At 40.4% G+C, this 19,458-nt stretch overlaps 6 protein-coding genes across 7 annotated transcripts; 2 read left to right on the top strand and 4 right to left on the bottom strand.

Moving 5' to 3' along the window:
* Positions 1-219: 219 nt before the first annotated feature.
* Positions 220-2,180, bottom strand: LOC133845597 (large ribosomal subunit protein mL43). The gene is made up of 3 exons (XM_062280093.1): positions 1,942-2,180; positions 1,769-1,875; positions 220-709 (listed from the first exon to the last, which is right to left on the bottom strand). The coding sequence occupies exons 1-3, from the start codon at positions 2,076-2,078 to the stop codon at positions 369-371; spliced, it is 585 nt and encodes a 194-aa protein (XP_062136077.1). The 5' UTR covers positions 2,079-2,180; the 3' UTR covers positions 220-368.
* Positions 2,181-2,325: 145 nt separating this feature from the next.
* LOC133845589 (uncharacterized) lies at positions 2,326-10,764 on the top strand. The gene is made up of 8 exons (XM_062280082.1): positions 2,326-2,623; positions 2,679-3,116; positions 3,535-4,333; positions 4,896-5,890; positions 7,417-8,208; positions 8,258-8,464; positions 8,698-9,546; positions 9,609-10,764. The coding sequence occupies exons 1-8, from the start codon at positions 2,615-2,617 to the stop codon at positions 10,215-10,217; spliced, it is 4,698 nt and encodes a 1,565-aa protein (XP_062136066.1). The 5' UTR covers positions 2,326-2,614; the 3' UTR covers positions 10,218-10,764.
* On the bottom strand, positions 5,890-7,116 carry LOC133845591 (protein angel). Its single transcript, XM_062280085.1, has one exon. It carries the CDS (start codon positions 6,978-6,980, stop codon positions 5,925-5,927), a length of 1,056 nt encoding a protein of 351 aa, XP_062136069.1. The 5' UTR covers positions 6,981-7,116; the 3' UTR covers positions 5,890-5,924.
* On the bottom strand, positions 10,229-12,892 carry LOC133845590 (peptidyl-alpha-hydroxyglycine alpha-amidating lyase 2). The gene is made up of 7 exons (XM_062280084.1): positions 12,569-12,892; positions 12,282-12,496; positions 11,965-12,163; positions 11,786-11,899; positions 11,639-11,726; positions 11,482-11,581; positions 10,229-11,422 (listed from the first exon to the last, which is right to left on the bottom strand). Exons 1-7 carry the CDS (start codon positions 12,713-12,715, stop codon positions 11,119-11,121), a joined length of 1,167 nt encoding a protein of 388 aa, XP_062136068.1. The 5' UTR covers positions 12,716-12,892; the 3' UTR covers positions 10,229-11,118.
* A 223-nt stretch (positions 12,893-13,115) lies between these two features.
* Positions 13,116-18,682, bottom strand: LOC133846045 (uncharacterized). The gene is made up of 9 exons (XM_062280754.1): positions 18,394-18,682; positions 17,863-18,320; positions 17,735-17,807; positions 17,528-17,660; positions 16,638-17,211; positions 14,061-14,386; positions 13,818-13,985; positions 13,683-13,765; positions 13,116-13,605 (listed from the first exon to the last, which is right to left on the bottom strand). The coding sequence occupies exons 1-9, from the start codon at positions 18,660-18,662 to the stop codon at positions 13,515-13,517; spliced, it is 2,175 nt and encodes a 724-aa protein (XP_062136738.1). The 5' UTR covers positions 18,663-18,682; the 3' UTR covers positions 13,116-13,514.
* Positions 16,282-17,375, top strand: LOC133845598 (protein lethal(2)essential for life). 2 transcript variants are annotated; one of them, XM_062280094.1, is made up of 3 exons: positions 16,282-16,439; positions 16,576-16,969; positions 17,040-17,375. In XM_062280094.1, exons 2-3 carry the CDS (start codon positions 16,576-16,578, stop codon positions 17,213-17,215), a joined length of 570 nt encoding a protein of 189 aa, XP_062136078.1. In that variant the 5' UTR covers positions 16,282-16,439; the 3' UTR covers positions 17,216-17,375. The 2 variants fall into 2 exon arrangements, with proteins under 2 accessions (XP_062136078.1, XP_062136080.1); XM_062280096.1 differs by having other exon boundaries at positions 16,341-16,439; positions 16,546-16,969.
* Positions 18,683-19,458: the final 776 nt, after the last annotated feature.

Here is a 19,458-nt window from a genome sequence, read left to right as displayed (position 1 = left end):
TTATTTATGATATTCCATTATTGTTTTCTAACCGATATTCATCATGTACCCTGAACATATCAAAAAATTGATACGACACAACATTCAAAACGATGTGCAACCAGATATATCATTATTCTGAACGGGACAATAAAACTGTTCAATTGAATAAGCGTGTGGCACATACATAAATAAGAATTTTCGATATTACAACAATTTGTGGGATTCAAGTTATAGCTGTTTAGGTTTTTAAAACATGTATTTATTATTGTTTAGAAAACAAATTTATGTTGACTTTCTTATAATACAAAAAAAGCAACAAATTATAATTACAAAACTCAACTAAAACTCTTATTATTATTATCTCAACTCATTAATGCTTAACAATCTTATTCAGCGCGTTTTTGCTCCAAGACCCCATCGACGCCTCCTTCGCCAGCAGCCTCCAGTTTTTGTTGTTTGAACAGTTCAATGAGCTTCTCAGTCGCCGACTGTGGCACATCGAGTGGAGTGGAAATTTCTCGACTGGGATATGTCTGATTCTGCGCCTCGGGCGAACGCAGCAGAAACGGTGTCCAAGGTCCTTGAATGGATGGTACATCTGTGTGCCACATTTTACGCAGGCGCAACGAACTTGAGCTGCCGTTCTGTGTCTTGAGGAGGTCAATCCACTTGGATATTTCAGACTGGCTGTTGTTACGGCAATTCAGCCACTCACGTTCTCCATTCACTAAAATATTAAATTAATAGTTTATTAATAAACGGCAAGTGGTTTGAGTTTTCGTTAAGCATTGGTTGAAATACATGTTAAGAAATATACACTTAAATTTAAGAACCATTGCTGGGAATAATTTTAATTGATAATTTTAAGTCGGAATTTCAGAAAAAAAACAAGTAAGAAAGTTACAGTCGAGTGTGCTCGACTGTGAGATACCCGCTACCCATTTTTAATAAAGGCAAAATATTGCGGTATCATTTTCAAAATATACCGAGAATACTAAAAATGCACCAAATGGTATGTTTGGTATATCGATATAGTACACCATTCAAAATATACCATACACGGCACAATGTGCCAGATTGTCGGCCAAAGGAACTCAGACCCCTAGTAAGTAGGCGTTTTTGCCCATACAAAAGTATTTCTTTAATAACTTCCACAATTTTTATCTGATCGCAACCAAATTTTCAGGAACCATAACTACTACAGTAGTTATTGTATATACCAAAATTCGTAGCTCTAGCTTTAAAACACGTGTTATTAGATTTTTTGATTTGCGGGGGCGGAAGTGGGCGTGGCAAAAATTTGAAACAAACTTGTTCTACGTGCAAACATAACAAATGCTGTCGAAAAAAAATTATAGCTCTATCTCTTATAGTCTCTGAGATCTAGGTCTTCATATGGACAGACGGACGGACGGACATGGCTATATCGTCTCGGCTGTTGACGCTGATCAAGAATATATATACTTTATAGGGACGGAGATGCTTCCTTCTACCTGTTACACACATTTCCTGTCGGCACAAAGTTATAATACCCTTCTAACCTATGGGGAGCGGGTATAAACATTAAACTATTCTTGATCTTAGTCAATCAGTGAGAACAAAATATGTGAGTGAAATCAGTCAGCGACGAACTAAACATTGGATAGCAAGATTAACTTCATAATCGATTTTCATCTACTAACATTGTTGTCCTTAAAATCATTTATTAACGTCATACTTATTATTTCTTTCTTTCAAATATAACATAACTTAGTTATTTTCTATATATAAAAGAAATAGTACTTACAGTATTCAGCCACTAAAACAGGCGTACGATGGCGACGCGGTTTTACATAGACAACAATTCCTGGGTTCTCTTTGGCAAAGTCAACCAGATGGTTTTCAATAAAATCACTAAATAGTAGTAGTAGTTGTAAACTCACAGATTGTTTTATACCATTTATTTATTTATTTACTTACCGCATGCCTCGACTGGAGCCGTTGTTCTTGCAGAATTTCAATGTGATGCGCTGCAGCTGGCAAACATAGCGTCCCAATCCATTTTGAAGGGGAGCACGAGGAAAACCAGACTTAAGAAACAGATGGCTATTTGACATTGTATTTATTTATGTTGTATTTAATACAAAAATTTGTAATTTCAATTTTCGTAACAAGAAAAGACCGACGTAACCTCACGCCGCGCACTGCAATCAGCTGTTTCGATAGCTTTGCGTTAGACAGGGCCGTTAAATTATCGATAAATTAACGTAAAACAATTTATTTAAATTATTAACGTATTAACGTAAAAACAATACGTTGTGTTGCTGTAGTTTAAATAAATTTAAATGTTGTGATAATGTTGTCATTATATACTTTTAATATTGTTGTAAAACAACTTTTACAAACAGTTCGATGTGGTTTTGTGACACTGTGCAAGCAAGCCTGTATAACAACCCTGTCTCAGCTGAGCGCTGATAACGGCGAAGAAGCGGCACAAAAGGGAATGCGTGAATTCAAATGCAGCCAGCGTCGCGTCGCTTTTCATTTGAGATTTTCTATGTGGATCATAAAAAGAGAGAATTAGAAAACGTGCAACGTGTTAATGGAAAGTGAAGCAACCGATTGCATTAATTGCGTGAACTAAATCGATTTGATGGCCACTGTAAGTGAAATTAAACAAATATGGCGAATGCAATGTAAACAAACGAGATCAACAGACTTTTGCAGGTTCAAAGTACCCCAAGCTTGTCGACTTCGACGAATACGAGGAGCAGAAGAAAGTGGAGGAAGATGATGGTGATGATGATGAAGAGGAGGAGGAGGAAGATGAAGATTCGGGCTCGACCAGCTCTTTCAGTCTACAGGATTGCCTAAACGAGTTTCGAACGCGACGCATCAGACGCGTCTCAACGCACAGTCGTGATGCTGCGGGGGGCGGAGAGGAGCGACAGACGGCAGCCCGCGTCGTTGCTGCCGATGCACATCTAATCAACCAGAATCTATGCAACAAGGCGCAGGAGCGTCGTGGCAAGCCATGCAAGAACGGTTTCTGCTACTGCTTCACCAGCGACAGCGGCGACTGCGCTTCAACGGTGGCGCCACGTGAGTGGCACGTGCGGCAACATAAACGCAGCAGGCGTACCGACGCTAATAAGGTAAGTGCCCCAGCCCCTTATTCTATATATAGTTCTAAGTGCGACAGCAATTTTTAGAATACTTTTGAAGTAGTTTCCTATAAATCGAATTCTTAATTTAAAATTATGTTAATATTGATTCAACATTAAAAAATTTTATTGCTTAGTATGCATTTCAACTAGTGCTCAACTAGGACGCCTACATTTTAATATGATTTATGTATTTTCTGTATATTTTTATTAATTATGATTTATTTACTTAGAAGTAAATGATAATTTAAATTGCGCCCTAGAGTTCGTAATTCTATAATTACATTTGAATATGTATAGGATTCTTAAATTGTTCCTTATTATTATTATTTTATGTATCCTAATATATGACTAGACTAGAATTTTAAATTTTAGTTTCTGAACGTTAAACAATCTTTACTTTTTTCAGCTTGCCACTGCACAACAGTCGAATCAGAACAATTTCAACCCTCAACCGAGCCAGCGAATTCCTCAAACTCAACTACGTCGTTCGTCCGAGAATAGAAAGCAGAATGCTGCTGGAGTTGCTGTGGCCAGTCACAAATCGGTGGATAGCAGACCCTTGACCGCAGTCAGCAGTTTGCACGCTGTGGGCGACGATGCGCCACTTATTCACATAATTCAAGAACTGCGAGACAATTGTGTCATCTCGGAAGTGCGGGTCAACAAACAGAAACTACCCAATTCAACCCAAGTACCAACAGCATCGACATCAACCGCATCATCATCGGTAGCTACATCGAAGCTAAAAAAAATGCCGAAACCCGAGCGCATTGAGTACAAAGCAACAGCTCCGCCACTTTCGAACATTAGTGAGCAGGAGACACCATTGGATGAGGATAAGGAGTGCGATGACTTCTTAACAGAAGCAACCAGCTTGGCGGGCGAGAGTTTCCATTCCTCGCGGCGCAAATGTCGACGCAGTTCCAGTGGCGGAGGTCGATTGCTGCAGAAACGTCTTTCCAATGGCGGACAGGTGAATTTCAAGCCACGCGATGTGGAGCAACCGCCACCGAAGCCGCCACGTCGCAGCAACCAGAGTCTCGATGGTAAAATGTCATTATCATCGTTGACCTCTACAACGCCATCTGTGCGAGATGCCGAGCGGGTCTTGGATGAGTTTCTACGCAAACACGGTGTTCAGATCCCTAGCTCCAAAGTGGACAAAGCAGCCAAGACGAAGAGCAATCGCAAATCGTATCCATTGGGTAAGTGAATTGTAGAACATTAGGTTTAGTTTGAATTCTAGAGCGTAAACTAATTTATAGCAAAGGTGTTGGTAGTATTTTGTATGGTTTAGTTTAATTACTCGTTTTTTGAGTTACTAAAACATTTCTTTGTTGAGTAATAAAGTATTTGTAATTATATTTAACTGAAACATTTGTCGAGTCGAGTAAAGACTTGCAAATTAAACTAATATTAATTTTGTATAACCTAATAAAACATTTACATTTTAGTCAATATTAAATTCAATTTAGAGTATAGAATATTAATTAGTTTAAAAGAGGAATAAGGAAATAATTTAACTATAAAAAGTAAATAAAGTATATTAATTTCTTTTGCTTTAAATAATATTCAGTTTGTAATTAATTAAGTAATTGGTTTAATTATTCAAATAAATATAGTTTATGTATTAATTTGGCTATTTTCTTGTTCATTTTAAGTTAATTTGTTGTTTTTGAGAATAAAGCATGCTCAAACCGTATTATACCAACATCTTATAGTAGCTCTTTTCTTATGATTTTCATGTGATCTTTCCCGATCTTGTAGCCGCAATGGAGAAACCCGTGCATCAGGCCAAAATGGCAACTTGCCCCTCGTTGAGCGACATTGAACGCGTTGTCGAATCGAAGCGTGGAGCTCACTATGCCAAGAACATTCACATGGCCAGCAACAACAGCAGCAGCAACAGGAACAAGAGCACAGTGTCCGACAAGCCCATGAAGGAGATTATGCTGGGCTGGACAGAGCCCAAAATCAATGATATGCTCAACTACGATGCCGCCAAGCAAACGCAATTCAAGACACACGCTCCAGAGCCGGCGCCACAGGTTGCTCATAACATTGGTTGGCAAGTTCCTCAATCCGTACCTGTGGTGCCAAAGATCTCCCTTGATACGGTGGATGGTGTCAGCGATAATCTGGAAAGCAATATGCAGCACAAGCATACGCCGATTAAATATGCCAAACAGAGCAGCCAGAAATTTATTTGGGGCGAACAGTGGCGCAATCTTTCGCCGTGGAATGGCAACAAGCAGCGTCCCAGCGGACTGCGCAACAAATCGAAAAAGTTTCTCAACAACTCCAAGAACAAAATACTGCGTTTTGTGTCGCCAAAGAAATCGAATCAGCCACCCAGATTGTGCACAGTTGGTGTGCAAACATCCACATCTCAATTGCAGCTGGATTTGCAATCTCAATCACCGCCAGGCAGTTATCATTCGCCAGTTCAGTCGACGCCATCGGCAACAATCACCACGCCATCCATGCAACAGCAGCAACCACAGTACAAAGACAGTTCGGAGCAGGCGTATTTTGATTTCGGACGCAAAGTGAAGCCGCCAACGCCTCCCAAGAAAGTGCCTCGTGGCCAGCGCCGCAAACTCAACTTTCAAGGCGAGACCAATGCAGCACCAGCCACATATTATCGCTCGTATCAGAAGGACATTGATCAGGATGTGACCATCACCAAGATGGGGTATTTGCTGAGCAGCATACGCGCCAAGCTGGAAGCGAGCGATGAGAATGCAACACGCACATTTCTGGTAAGTTTACTTTAACGCTTTAATTTACAAATACTTAAACGATGGCAAAGACCGCACCCAAGGAGTAATGATCTGAGCCGAGGTAGTAATTTGGTATGTTGCCGGCGTTGGCGCAGGTGCCAATTTTGGGCAGCAAATAGACGCTGATCACCTGGAGCTTGTGCTTCGCTTGCGGCGCATCCGAGTGCATAATGTAGTCGACAGTGATCCAGGCGTCCTGAAACGTTGAGGCCGTGAAATCTCCCGGATCGAGTATCTTAAAGTTGAGCGCAGAGGGTTCGGTGCCTTGGGCTTGGGCCAAATACATGGGTGAAGATTCTATTTCGGAATTGAAGTCACCAGTGAGAATAACGGGCGTGGTTTTGTCAGTAGTGGAGTTGGTTGCAAAGTGACGCAACTCGTTCAGTAGCTTGGTGACCTGGGCACAGCGCACATCGCTGCGTCTCGGATTGAACAGCAGATGTGTTGTGGCCACAATCACTTCCTTGGGTTCCTCTGATTGCTTCAGCCGGAACTTGGCCAACAGCGCCACATTGTCGCGATCCAGCAGAGGTACGCTTGCATCGTACAGCTCCACGGCCCGTTGATGTAACAACTTGAATTTGTACGAATCATAGATGATGGCACAACCGTCAGTGCGTTTGCCTGTCTTCTTCTTGAATACGTACTCCAGACGCTTGCCACTGCTGGCTGTTAGCCGTTGCACCAGCAGCGGCAGATGATTGTGTTGCATCTCCTGGAGACACAGAATGTCCGCATCCAGTTTGATAATCTCGCGCTGTAGTTTTTGCAGTCGGGAGTGCCATGTTAGCAGTTCTTGTGGTCGGTCCAGATATAAATGCATGTGTTCCATTAACAAATCCTGTGCGAGAATATTGTATGAAATCAGTTTGAATGTGGTTGTAGTTCCACTCGCTGCAGCTTGGTTTTCTGTTGTAGCCTTTAACTTGACAGCAGCAGGCATCGTCCATTTGCGATTATAATCGTAGCGTGGTTCCATTTTGGGCGCTATTCGTCTTTGGCCTATGCTCAGGCCGCGTTGTGTGTTTTGTATGCGGGTTTTTAATGAACGGAGCAGGGATTTGGACATCGTTTTATGTCACCGAAACAAACACATCTACCAACAAGCGTCACTCTGTTGATAATACTGCTTAAAACTGCCTGCGCTAGCGAGTTAAGTGAAAATCAGCTGTTATTCTTGCATTTGCTTTGCGTTGTTATTCGCTGCGTTCTAAACGATAAACTTATGTGTTATAGTTATCGATAGATTGACAGCAGACGTAGCGTGTGTGTCGATAGCGCAAAATGGTTTATATTGGCGCTGCTTTTCAAAATAGCTCAAGTTCTAGGGACCGTAATTATCGTAAATTTAAATATATATATATATAAAAAAAAAACAATTTTCGAAGAAAATTTATAGATATTAAACACTTTTTAAAATCGTATCCTATTAAACTTTAATTAAGAAAAGTTTTTTGGGATTTGCTTATCGAAAGTACTATATAATTTTAATATATTGGTTCTAGGAGAGTTCCCGATTTGCGCCCTTAGAGCAACGACAACGCACTCATGGTGGGTTCGACTGCGTTGATGGACCCATAACTAGAACAAAACGTTCGGTGGTTACCCGTCATCAACCTCAAGTTCATGAAAGAGAACCCATTTACTCCGAGATAGAGGAAGACTGTATGCATATTAGCGGCAGCCCGCAGTTTGATGTCAGAAATGCTGCGCTGCTAAAGCAGACTGAGCTACCCACATCTTCATCGTCGGCAGCTGCCGACACATCAGCAGCTACACCTTTGAGTACACCTGGTCCAACACCAACCAAATCGTCATTAGCATCAGCCACGGGTACAGTTAGTGACATAACACCACGGCCAACGCCATTCCCAGAATCCCCAGTGCAGGATTTCAGTGCACTCTATGCCACAGTGCAAAAATCTAACAAGTCATCACCAAGATCTGTTGTTGTCAAGGCTGCAGTGCAACCACGACCACTGGGACAATTTCTGCAGGAATCCCTGATGAATGGTAGCTTCTTCCAGTTTATGCCCTTGCCAGATGAGCCTGCCAGCGATACTTCCTACACAGTTTCCACCTTAAGATCAAGGAATCTAGTCTCAGAGCAACCGACACTGCCGATGCATCATTCGTTGAATAACATCAACGAACAGCACTCGCCGCCAAAAAAGAATCGGAATTTCTCGAAATCGGAGCTATCGCTGCAACGCAGTGAGATTTTCTTGGAGAATCTATGTCGCAGCGAGATAGTGCTGGACCACGATGACAACATGCGACTGGAGAAGGTGCCAAATGTAAGTATTATTCGCTCAAATTGGAAAATCTCTCATTAAATATTTGCAGACAAGTCTCAAAGCTCAAAGTGCTCCCGTTGTGGATGACGATACTGTCTCCTACGATATGCCCAACGAAGTGTATGATCACTATGTGATTGAGGACGCCAATAGCAGTGGACAGAGTCAATATGGATCGGTGCAGTTGGAGCCGCCGCCACCCTCATCGGATAACCAGAGTACGCCAAAGAAGCAAAGTCAACACTTTACGACTAAGGTAGAGATTTTTGTTGATTCCTATTAGTTTTAACACACACATTTGTTGTCAATTCACATCACCTGTACACAAGTTAAACATGCTTTAAGACAGCATTACAAATATAAGCTTAGCGGGTATTTGGCTATATACACAAAACTTTCTGCTTACTCTTTGCTTCAACTATAATTTCAATTTCAACTTCTTCGTAAATAGTTTCAATATGTAATCAGTTGACTTGCGCCATTTTTCAGCCCACGCGCATACTCAACATCGACATAAACGATGGTCCAACTGCGACGGTGCACAAACAAAACGTTGCCAGTGTCAGCTGTCCAACAACACCTCAGCAGCCAGACAACAGGAAGTCTCAAAATGTCATGCATGGTCACAGTCTTGTCGAGCTGACGCAGACTTTGCCCAGCGAGAGCAATCTGTTGTCCATGAGCACCTTGACACGCTATCGCCTGTTGAAGGATGCCGTGCGTCGTTCGTATCGCAAGGGCAAAGACTTTTTGCTGGCCGAGAAGCAGCGACTGACGCACAGTTTGAATATGTCGCGTGATCAGACGAATCAAACTGAAGGCGATATCGATAGCAGTAACTATTATAGCGCGATCAATCTAGACTCGTTGCTCAACGAATCGTTGTCCACAAATGAGCAACTGGCACAGGCTGTCAGCATTTGTCGTCAGTTACCCGAGTTGGAAATCTCTTCGGAAATGGTGGAAGCCGAACGTTTATTGCTCTTTACCACGCTGCGAAAACAGACAGCACATCAAGTCGGGGGCAACGAAGCGATGTCAACAGCGAGAAGAGAATCGCAGTGCTTTCTTATCGATGCACTGCACTTGCCCGTCAAGGCGGATGTTAATCAGGATGTGTTCTTCAACTACTACTACATCTGCACGGTGGAAAGCGAAGGTCGCATTCGCTCCACACAGTCGATAGAGTGTCACAATGGGGCTGCCGTCTTTCGTGATTGTGGTCTCGAGTTCTACAGCGATGGCGCAGCTGAAGAGCTGGAGTTGCGCTGTCAAATCTTTATGCTGCGTCTGCGGAAGGTGTCCACATTGTCTTTGGAGCCACCGAAGGCATTGCTAGTAAGAATACAGTTCATATTTTCATTTGTACTTTTCACTTATTTCGTAATTCATTCACTTAGAAACGCGGCAGTGGAAGTCTTGGCTCTGCTTCCTCCAGCAGTTCATCGCAAAATGAGCAGATTGTTTCACGCTTTCGTTTGCACGCCTCGTTTACTCTGAGGGCCAGTGACTTGGTACCCTATGAGCTGGTGATGGCTGGCGAAACACAGGCCAGCGACAGGATTTGGTTGCGCACTTCTCGCACCTGGCAATTACCACTGACATCACACACGAAATCCTCGAATCTAATGCCACAAATTGCGCTGAGTGGCCGCGTTGAATTGCGCCTGCCCAAGTCACAGCACTCGGGCTACCTCAATGTGCAGGACACAAAACACAACTGGAATCGACGCTGGTGCACACTAAATGGACTGCGTCTCTCAGTTTGGCAGCACGAGCAGAATTTGTGCGATGAGCCGCCTTTGCTGCAGCTACAACTTGAGTCATGTCTGCAGTCGGAGTTGGATGTCGCTCCTCGTGAGCTGTGTGCACGTGCGCGCAGTTTTCAGCTGATGTGTCCCAACAGTGAGGCATTCTTTGCGGCAGACACACAGCCAGAGCTAGTCGAGTGGATGCAGCAATTGAATGAGGCGCTGACTTTTGCCAGACGTTGGCTGAAGCAGGGTTAGAAGTTGATATATATTTTGCATATTATTTATTATAAGAATTTTATATATTTGTTTAATGAAAGGAGGGAATGAATGTGTTTTCTGTTTGCCTTAATTTCACACGTTGTCTAGTCCCTATCTCTGGGTGCCTCCAGAATTCCGTTTAAAGTGAACTTTTGCATTCCGGAATTTGCCTTTTTTTTTGGTGTGTGTAGTTTATACTACATGCACAACAACAACAACAGTTTATTACATAATTTACACGGATTATTATAATATATTGTAATAGTTTATAGATATACCATACATATATAGTTATACATATATATATAATCGTATGTGTTTTGTGCAGGTTACAATATGATACATAGTGTTAGATAGTAAATATTTATATATATATATAGAATATATGCATTATTTATGGATGCGCATTTGGTAAATACTCCCGAAGTGCCTAGTTAATGTATGTATGTATTATACGTCTCTGTTTGCATTTTGATGGTTATATTATTAGTTTTAAGCTGCTTTGTAATTCCCATTATGCTCATTACAGTGCAAAAAACATAAATTTTGAGGTTATGTTTGTTGTGGTAATTGTTTGTTTAAGCCATTTACATACTTAAATATTGTACATTAATAATTTAACTACTATTGATCATCATTTAATCATAGAAATTTGATATATTCCTGTTTCACTATTGGTGTGTTTATGGTTTTGGTTCTCTATAAGAAGATGTACTTACTAAATGCCCCCTCGTATTATGATGCAGAGAGCATATTTGCAATATGTATTCAGCTGGCATAGTTATTCATACTATTCACGATTTCAATTGGGATATGCTTGGCGTCGACTCACTCGCATATATGGAAGTGCCTTTGGAGTTGTGGATGTGCGCGTTTGTTCTCTGATATCGTCAAGACCTCAAGCCAGAACGTATTTCCAAACACGATTCGTCTGGTGATTGGTGCCCGTCTCCGTCACATACAGTGCCGAACCATTCACGCTGACCGCAATCGAGTGCGGATTCTTGAACTCGCCCCAATGCCCAATAATCGTCTCGGAACGGGGATCAATGGTGAAGCCACGTACTGGCAACATCGATGTGGGTCCATTAACGGCAAACACAATATCGCCGTAGCCACTGACACCAAACACACGTCCCAGATCAGGTTCCTGGATGGTGGCTGCCGGCTGTCCCTCGCCATGCGAAGACTTCAGACCAGCTCTGGAAATAGTTTTTATGTTTTCAAAACGTATACTTAATATATAAACTTTCAAGCTCACTTGGGGCAAACGACGCGCATGTTTTCACGATCAGCAATGCAGAGCAAGTCCAAGTGTTCCAGCAGTGTAATGGCGTGTGGCACCTGCAACGAGAGGAATTCTGCAAGAGTCTACATTAGTAAGCTATTTCCTTATGCACCACATTACGTATACGCACCGGGTGGCTGGGGAATGCTGCGCAACAGTTTGCCAGCGGCATTGAACTTTAGAATGCGACTGTTGCAGTAACCGTCAGCAATAAAGAACTGTGAGAAATGAAGGAGAGTAATTAAATTAAACTAAATTAATTAGTTATCTAACGCACCTCGCCTGTTGTGGCCACCGCTATGGAGGTTGGCTTGCACAGATGCTTCAACGTGGTTCCAGGTCGGAAACGTTTGCCAATCACCAGCTGCGGCTTGCTCTCAAATGGCCTGAACTAAGGTTGTCACAAAAGTAAATAACATAATGATATACTCGTATACAAACATTGTTAGGACAAACCTTAAAGGCTTGATGCATGGCCACATCGGTGATCCAGTAGTTGCCATGGCCATCGATGGTCATGCCGTGTGGCATGTAGAACATATCCGAACCCCAGCCGGATTTGATGGCACCCGTCTTGGGATCCAGCACATAAATGGTCTTCTCCTTAATGGGACCATACTCGATTAGATAGTAGATGTTGCTCTCATTGAAGGTGCTGCAAGTGTCAAATAAAAAAACAGCGCAATCAATTTTGATATACACACACTCCACACACTGTTGCGAATGACGTAGGAGAAACACTTGTTACTGGACAGCAGCAGCTGTTGACCTACTTTACATCCCAATAGCGGTCAGCACGATGGAAAATCACTGGATTGCCCTCGGGATCCACAGAGACGGCTGTGACCTGGCCAAAGCTATGCTGATCGGTGGGCCAATTCTCGACGAGCACAGGCACTGGAACACTTGCAGCTGGTATTGGCACATTGTCGTAGCTTCGTTGATTCTGCAGCGCCAATTCATCGCCCGCCAAAGGCATCGGCTTGCTCTGTGCTCGCAAAAAAAAATCAAAGAAAGTCAGTCAGAGGGGGTAAATAACAAGCGATGTGCATGAACTTACCTCCATGCGACGCTTGATGAGCTCCCTGACCTCGTCAAAGAAGCGCTCGTTGATGTTTAAGGCTGCATCTGGCAGGTGGTTGGCATCGACGGTGTGCAAAGCACACATGGAGAGCGCCATCAGCGCCACAACAAAAAGACGTCGCATTCTAAGCTGAGCTTTCTTCAACTGTTGTGAATTTGTAACCTGCTTGCTGCACTTTTGGCTCAATTTGTTTTGTTGTAGTCGATTTTCTTGGCTGGCAGCCTTAACATCTGTTGGAGTTGTCTATATGTTGAGCTGGCAATAACTGAACTGGCTCTGGGCCAATGGTTAATACACGCACAGCACCTACGCTTTTCGCTTTCATTGCAAACGCATGCGCTTCGTACGCACAGTGGTTCAATGTTGTCAAAACAGGTGTGAATTGTATGTTCCTTTTAAGTGTTGCAAGTTAGATGTCACTGTGCACACGCACACCAGCTCACAGTCTGCAGATTGAAAAGCTGTTTATCGATTTTCCATGACTCGCATACTGACTCCCAAAAGTCTAACAACAGTTGCACAAATTTTGATTTTTTTTATAATGAAAACTTCGATTGTTTATTAGGCATACAAATCGAAAAACAAAAAGGAATCCAAGAGATATACGCACACAAATACAAAGCGTGTGAATATTTGTTATTTGTTTTGACTACATTTAGGGGAGTCTCCACAATCGACATTATAAACTAGATCCAGCTAGATGTCTTTTATAATGTCATTTGAGGAGCCTCGGTTAACTGTTTGAATTGTGATTAAAAACCAATGAGCATTTGCGATAGTTTTTAGAACATTAGGTTGGAGGCCACTTGGGTAATGGTTGCATACTATCAGCAGGCAGTGTTTAGGTTACTGCTGCCTCTGCCGTTGGTGTTGTTGTTGTTGTTGTTGCTGCTGTTACTGCGATATGCTTGACGTCACACGCTCAGCGCTCGACGGGGCCCATCGCCAGTTGAGTCCAAATATATCCGGTATCCGTCATAGAGCAGTAGGCATTATAATATCGTCCCGGCGAGCTTCAAACACAACACAACACTCGATAAGCAGGATTTTCACATGTTATCAGCTATCAGCTGGCTGGCTGTCGACTTACCGGCAATACGAGAACTGTGGACACTTGCAACGAAATAGATTTTGAAACTCCTCCTTGCAGACTTCATTCCACCAGCAAGTGCGCTATGAGGACCAAAGATTAACAATGACATTCATCTAATAAAAATGACCTTACCTCAGTCATATAACCGTGGACACTTTGGTCCGAGTAGCGCTTGGTCAGATGCCCATCAGCACCATTGGCATGCAGCGGCGTTGTCAACGCCATCAGCACGGCGAGCACGAGCAGCCAGTAGCGTCCAACTCCAGTTCGGGGCAGGGACAAGTCTGTCACGGGCAGCGCCTAAAAGCGGGCAACACAAAACAATAAGAAATAAATGCACAATACATTTAACGTTTTTTTTTGATTTCGTGGCACCTTTTGCATTGCGTTGCGTTTCGTAATTGCTGTTTTTGTTATGTTTTCGCAGCCAGTTTCGCGTATCACATGACGCTCTGCCACTGCCACAATCACAGCCGTTGCCGATGCCACACGCACTCTCCCACACACAAACACAGAGGCCGACAGAGAGAGAGAGAGAGTTTCAGATGACGATGCCGAGACACGAGTGCATGTCCTGTGGCGAGTGCTTCCTTTTTTTGGGCTTTGGCTTTGGCCTACTGTTGGGCGTCGGCTGTCGGTCAGATTTCGTCGGTACACACAGTCTCCGATTTGCGTCACTGCACTATGGAGTAAAGACAGATCTTTGGAAATTTATTAGCCACATTTTAGTTTAACTGCTTTACTTTATTACAATTACTAATATTGAGTTATCTCGAATTTATTGCTAGTCTAATACACAATTCTCTTGAGTGTACAAGAATGTTTGGTTTACAGATGATAATTAATAAATAACTTAACGAATGTATGAATTAATAATGAGTTAATATTAATTATATTTAATATTATTAACAGTCCTCATTATTGACATACATTTAGTGTAGTTACTATATAAAAGTATTGTGCTTCATTTGATTTTTTCGATTCAAATTTTTATATGATCGTGATTTCAATTGTATTGTAAATATATACATATACATATATTTGAGAGGGTGTCATATTATATATATTTGAGAGGGTAAAAATTGAAAATGAAATTGTTTTTATTCCACATAATATCTAGTAATGTCTAAGTGCTAAAAAGTTGGACTATGTCCCATAGTGCTTATGTGTAGCTTTTGACCCATTTTTAAGCTTCAGCTGCATTATGAGTAAACAGGGTGTTTTTTAAAGCTGTTAACCCTTACAATTCAATAAAGTGTAAATAAATTGTTAATCTTTTGACAACCAAACAAGCCAGGGAAATATTAATAAAAATAAAAAACAATTATACAAAATTTGATTGCAAGTTAATGGCTCCGATAAGTATGCTATGCTTATTTTCTAAGCTCGATTTCCGGCTTCTCATTTTTCCTAATAGTCGAATCTATTTATTATACAGCAAATAAGTTTAAGTAGACTTTTCGTGAATACGTAAAAGATGTAGAAACAATTAAGCAATTTTTTTCCAAAGAGTATATGTTAAATTGCTTGCCAGTAGAAAATTCGAGATAATTTATAATCGTGCCTTAACCTTATATCGCCTAGAATGTTCATGAATTTAAAATCAATTTTAAATACTTTCTTTCTTTTATAATTTTAATAAAAACCACATCTGTGGCATATTTTGTATTCGTACGTCACAGGGATTGTCTGAGCCAAAGAGACGCGCCATGACTCAGCAGGCGGATGCCTAAAATAGTTTGGAAACTCATTTATTAGCCAAAGTATTTTAATATGTGCCATCAAAAATTTCAACAGGTTGAAAACGAACATAAGACCGCCTACATATGAGCACAAAGTAAGGTGCTTATTTCGAAAAGAAAAACAAAAAATCAAAACAACAAACATATATTATATATACATTCATATATATAAAAATGTGGTACTATAATTTCTGGCAAGTTCCAAAACTTTATTGCCTCCATACTCATAAAGTACACAGAAAAAACATCTACAAACATTTTTGGGCAATAATGCAAACGCAATTCGCAAAGATTTGTGTCTGGCAAATGATTTTGCACACCATTTGGTTTTGCACATATTCAAAAGATTCCAAAAGTATGATTATGGCTATTTTGGATTAAATTTGCATGCAAGATACGGACAAAATACTTTGGCTCTACACACCATTTTTGCAAATGGTCTGTAGAACATTTAGAATGTATAGAATTTTCCATGCATCGGCGTCATAGCGCGCGTCGGTGTCTTCCCCAAAAATAAACAAAATAACAAATAAGTAATAACGTTGAAAAATCAAGTATACGAAGAGTGAACACTCTTAAAGGGATTCTCAAATAATTTCCTAAATAACAAAAAATATCTAATTTTATCAGTCAAAATGTCAACAGTTTAAACTTTGTTAATACTCAATATATATACAAAATAATCATTAACAACACTCAGTGTATTCTTTTTGTATTTATATCATAGCGGGAAATAAGATTTATACATTCATATGTTAGCTATAAGAACATGTATATGTTAAATACTGCTTGTGGGAGCCAACTCAAATGGATGACGATTGGCTAAAATTAGATGGCAAACACATTTTCATATTTTTAGCCCATCGAAGATGTAAACAGTGTGATTCTGGTATAAAATTGGCTAAATTTTCAGAGAGCTGCACAAAAACGTTTCAGCCGCGAATCGAGAAAGACGCGAATAATCAAGGAGTTTAATTCTGTGTTGTGATCAATCGGTGATTAATTAGCAAAGGTACGAAATCCTAGGCTGCAAATAAATACACATATATTGATCATTGTGCTCTTTGAAATGATCGAACAATCAACTAACTGATGTGATGTGCATTAACTGCCATTAGCTTTGTTTCTTTCGTTCTTTCGCATCGTAGATGTCCGTTGTTCCTCTAATGTTCCGTGACTGGTGGGATGAGCTCGACTTTCCAATGCGCACCTCGCGCCTCTTGGATCAGCACTTTGGTCAGGGTCTGAAGCGTGACGATCTCTTGTCGTCCGTCTGGAACTCTCGCCCCACAGTTCTGCGCTCTGGTTATCTGCGTCCATGGCAGCGATCGGCAAACAGCCTGCAGAAGCAGGAGTCTGGCTCCACGCTGAACATTGATAGCGAGAAATTCGAGGTCATTTTGGATGTGCAGCAGTTCTCGCCCAATGAGATTACCGTCAAGGTTGCCGACAGATTTGTCATTGTCGAGGGCAAGCATGAGGAGAAGCAGGACGAGCATGGCTTTGTCTCTCGTCAGTTCTCCAGACGTTACCAGCTTCCCAGTGAGTGTCGAGACGTTTTCTCTTCTTCTAAACTCCTTTGCTAACATTTTTGTTTGCTTTTCTTGCTCAGGTGATGTCAATCCAGATTCAGTCACCTCATCGCTGTCTTCCGATGGTCTGTTGACCATCACAGCTCCCATGAAGAAACTACCTCCGCCTCCAACTGAGCGCCTGGTGCAAATCACACAGACTGGCCCCTCTTCCAAGGAGGATAATGCCAAGAAGGTGGAAACCACAACTCCCTAAATGCCACAGAGATCTAGCTTTCTTAAAAGCCTCTCGATAAAACTGAATTTTTTATACCGATTTGAGAACTAGTTAGTATTGTAACACATAATCTATAATATTATATTTGAATTTTTTACATAATATATGAATATACAAATTTTTATTGTTATTCATTCAATCTTTTTGATTATTTGTTTACACATTTATATGAACACCTGAGAATTTATTGAGAATGAATAATTTTAACAACTATCAGGGGATATAATATGTAAAAGACATTATTAAGTAATATTGAAAATCTTATTGAGATTAGGCCAATAATTGAGATTAGTCCAATAACAAAAGTTGTTCGAGTGTGACTTGATTTGCCTGCAGTCTTTCCGTTATAAGACGATCAGCTTTCTCGATCTGTTCAGGTTTCAGTTCTTCTTTATGTCCACCAACTTTTCCGCTGCGTGTGAAACTGGAAAGTCAACAAGTCAGATACTTATCTGCACCAAACTTGATTCCCCCATCTATTTGATAGTAAAAACTTACTTGTGGACTTCTTTGCCTTTGTTCGGATGATGTGTTTGAGCATACTCCCAGAGATGATTCGTTGTCGGATTTTCTATGTGAAAATTGTTGTAAAAGTGAAAAAAAACAACTAAAACTCTCTCACTTACTTTTCATTTCCTCAAATGATAAATGCTTTAGCAAACGTTCCATTTGTTGCTCTGTCACAGTCTTATTAAGAAACTTGCATAAATCGTCGATTACTTTCCTCAGATCTTGCTTCATTCGATTGAAACTTGTGTAGTAAACCCAAGGTTCATTGCGTATCTGATAAAACTCATAAGCATGAAGAACAGGATCTCTTCTAGCGGCTTCCTTCTCTAACAATTCGTCCATGTATTGCTCTAACGTTGTACCATATCCAAAACCAATAGTAACACCGTGATAATAGCCAGATATCCATGCGTCTTTTGGATCTCGAAACACGTAGATTACTTTTGCTTTATTTTGCCAAAGTTGAGCGGGCAACAAACCCAGTGAAAGATGCGATTTTATAACTCGAGGAGATGCCAGCTCCTCTACAGGCTTTAAAGCTCTTTCAACATCACGGTGCATCATATAATCAAATCTAGTATTATAGATTATTTGTCATTATTTGTATATATATAGTAAGAATTGTTACATAAATATTATTTACATACTCTAAATATGGCGATCGTAATTCCAGATCTTTAGATAGTGCTGCCTCGAAATTACAATCATTCATCAGAAGCCAAACAAGTTCCTGCATCCAAGTGGTGCCACTTTTAGGATTGGTGGCAATCCAAACATCATCTTCGAATACCTCCATATCGTGAATCGCATCGGGCACAGATTTAGCTGGACTTATAAAATATAATTTTCGCTGAGTCCAGTCTTTATCTATTAAATTAACTGGATAGCTCTTCGGTGTGACCTGCTCGAATTTCATGTCTAAAGTCAACTGAAGTCTCTTAGTAAATTAAGTCTGTAAGCGAATGAGATAACAAAGAGGGCACTCATACATATAAACGCTTTATTCGAGAATTAACGAACTTTACATGAATCCAAATACTAGATACTCTACTCCTAATAAAACTTTAAAGATGCATTATGCAGATAACGAACATGCTAAAGTACTTTCACATATTCATTTGAACTTTTTAAACTATATAAAATATATATAATAAATGAAGTTATTAATCGATCATGGGATATTATCAAATTGGAAAAAAAAACAATTAAAGTTTTTTTTATCAATACAAAAATTAAAGGTTTTTTTATTCACATTTTTTATAAATTTCTTTTTAATTTTGTAATTCTTTTTGTTGGGAGTAAACAAGGAAAATTTGTTAATTACATTAAATTCGTGAGCTACATTAACTTTACACAAATACTCTAACGATTCGCTCTTTCTTTTTATGCAGGCGCTCTCAACGCTTATCTTAAAGCTCTCAAATGCTCTCAGTGTTTTGATTTTCCTAATTTGTTGGAAGTTTGAATTTATAAAAAGATAGTACCAAAACTTTAGGTTTCGTCTATTCAAATTATTTTTTATTGTGTTTTTTTTTTGTAATGATATATTAAATTACTCTAAAGCGGCTGTTTACAAAGGCCTTACACGAACAGAGCGAAAATAATTAAACTTGAAGTCCACTTTTTGTTTTTAGCGTATTTCTTCTCCATTTAAATCTAATAAATGTCACATTTCTTATCTTGGTAATGACATTAAGTGCATTTACATAAAT

Source organism: Drosophila sulfurigaster, chromosome 3 (assembly GCF_023558435.1).
Source record: "Drosophila sulfurigaster albostrigata strain 15112-1811.04 chromosome 3, ASM2355843v2, whole genome shotgun sequence".
In the NCBI taxonomy this organism is placed as follows: Eukaryota; Metazoa; Arthropoda; class Insecta; order Diptera; family Drosophilidae; genus Drosophila; species Drosophila sulfurigaster.
This window is presented reverse-complemented; position numbering and strand designations above follow the sequence as displayed.